This window comes from Glossina fuscipes, unplaced genomic scaffold (genome assembly GCF_014805625.2).
Source record: "Glossina fuscipes isolate IAEA_lab_2018 unplaced genomic scaffold, Yale_Gfus_2 92212, whole genome shotgun sequence".
Classification (NCBI taxonomy): domain Eukaryota; kingdom Metazoa; phylum Arthropoda; class Insecta; order Diptera; family Glossinidae; genus Glossina; species Glossina fuscipes.
In genome coordinates this window covers 1-1,056 of record NW_024005068.1, presented here as the reverse complement: position 1 = coordinate 1,056, position 1,056 = coordinate 1, and the positions used below count along the sequence as shown (strand labels likewise).

The window sequence follows — 1,056 nt, the reverse complement described above, 5'->3', positions numbered from 1 at the left end:
TTGTACCATCAAAGCGGTAATGGCAGTGGGACCTACAAATTTTATATTTTATATAAGCGCAATTTTCGTTGTCGTGAGAATACAAGGCAAGGCAAGGAAAGACAAGGCAAAACGTACCGACCGTTATATCTTTACAAGTTCCAAAGATTATATATACAAAGCAGCCCATAAATGCCGAATATAATCCATATTGTGGTAACAGTCCAGCTACCGTAGCATAAGCAATAGCTTGCGGTATAGCAGTTAAACCTACTGTCAAGCCCGCTACAAAATCTGACATCAGGAACTTTGAATTATATTTGGGTAACCACACGAGTACAGGGAATACATTTTTCATAGTATTGACCGTGCAACGCTTTTGCGAATAATTTTTGATTTTCTCACAAATATTGATTTCATTTTCATTGTAGATTTTCTCTGCAACTAAGTATTGAAATACCTACCTCTGAACATTACGTTTTCCCTTCCATTTGTTATAAAATAGCAAATGATTAGTGATGGGATAAAACTTCTTACAACGTTTATTGGTAAAGCAAAATAATTATTATTTATGTTAATTTTTAAGAGTCGAATATGATTTTAGGAATATTATATATAATTTCCAAGACTTCTGATCTGATCTAACTGAGAGAATAATTCGGAAGATCTTCTTTTATGAGTTCAATAAGGGCGACAAAGTAAATTGCTAGGGGAACGCGTAGGTGGAGAGGAAGTCAATATTGACGATCGCCTCAGAATTTTTGAGTTCGAAAAATTACAAAGTCAATTAAAAAGAATCCGATTGAGATACGTTACGATTTAACTACGCATTTGTTTGCCTTTAAATGATAACGAGCCACTCAACGACAATCCGCCTGTTTTTCCGCCTTGGTTTCGGGAACAAAAGTTTAATGATGAAAAGTAAATGACTTTCTAGTAGAACCGTGAGGTAGGCGGCAAATAAGGAAGAAGGCGACACAGTTCTTCTCTCTTCTCCTTTAGTCGAGATACAAATAAGAATAAGCTAGAGTTACTATGAGATCAAAGTCAACGCTTGGAAAGGAACGTTCTCCCTTC

At 35.8% G+C, this 1,056-nt stretch overlaps 1 protein-coding gene across 1 annotated transcript; it reads right to left on the bottom strand.

Annotated features, from left to right (window-relative positions):
• Window positions 1–6: 6 nt before the first annotated feature.
• Window positions 7–1,048, bottom strand: LOC119644134 (sodium-independent sulfate anion transporter-like; the record flags this gene model as incomplete). The annotated part of the gene is made up of 2 exons (XM_038043664.1): window positions 118–1,048; window positions 7–32 (listed from the first exon to the last, which is right to left on the bottom strand). Coding segments are annotated over exons 1-2 (246 nt in total), but the record flags the coding sequence as incomplete, so codon positions are not given.
• Between the last annotated feature and the right edge of the window lie 8 nt (window positions 1,049–1,056).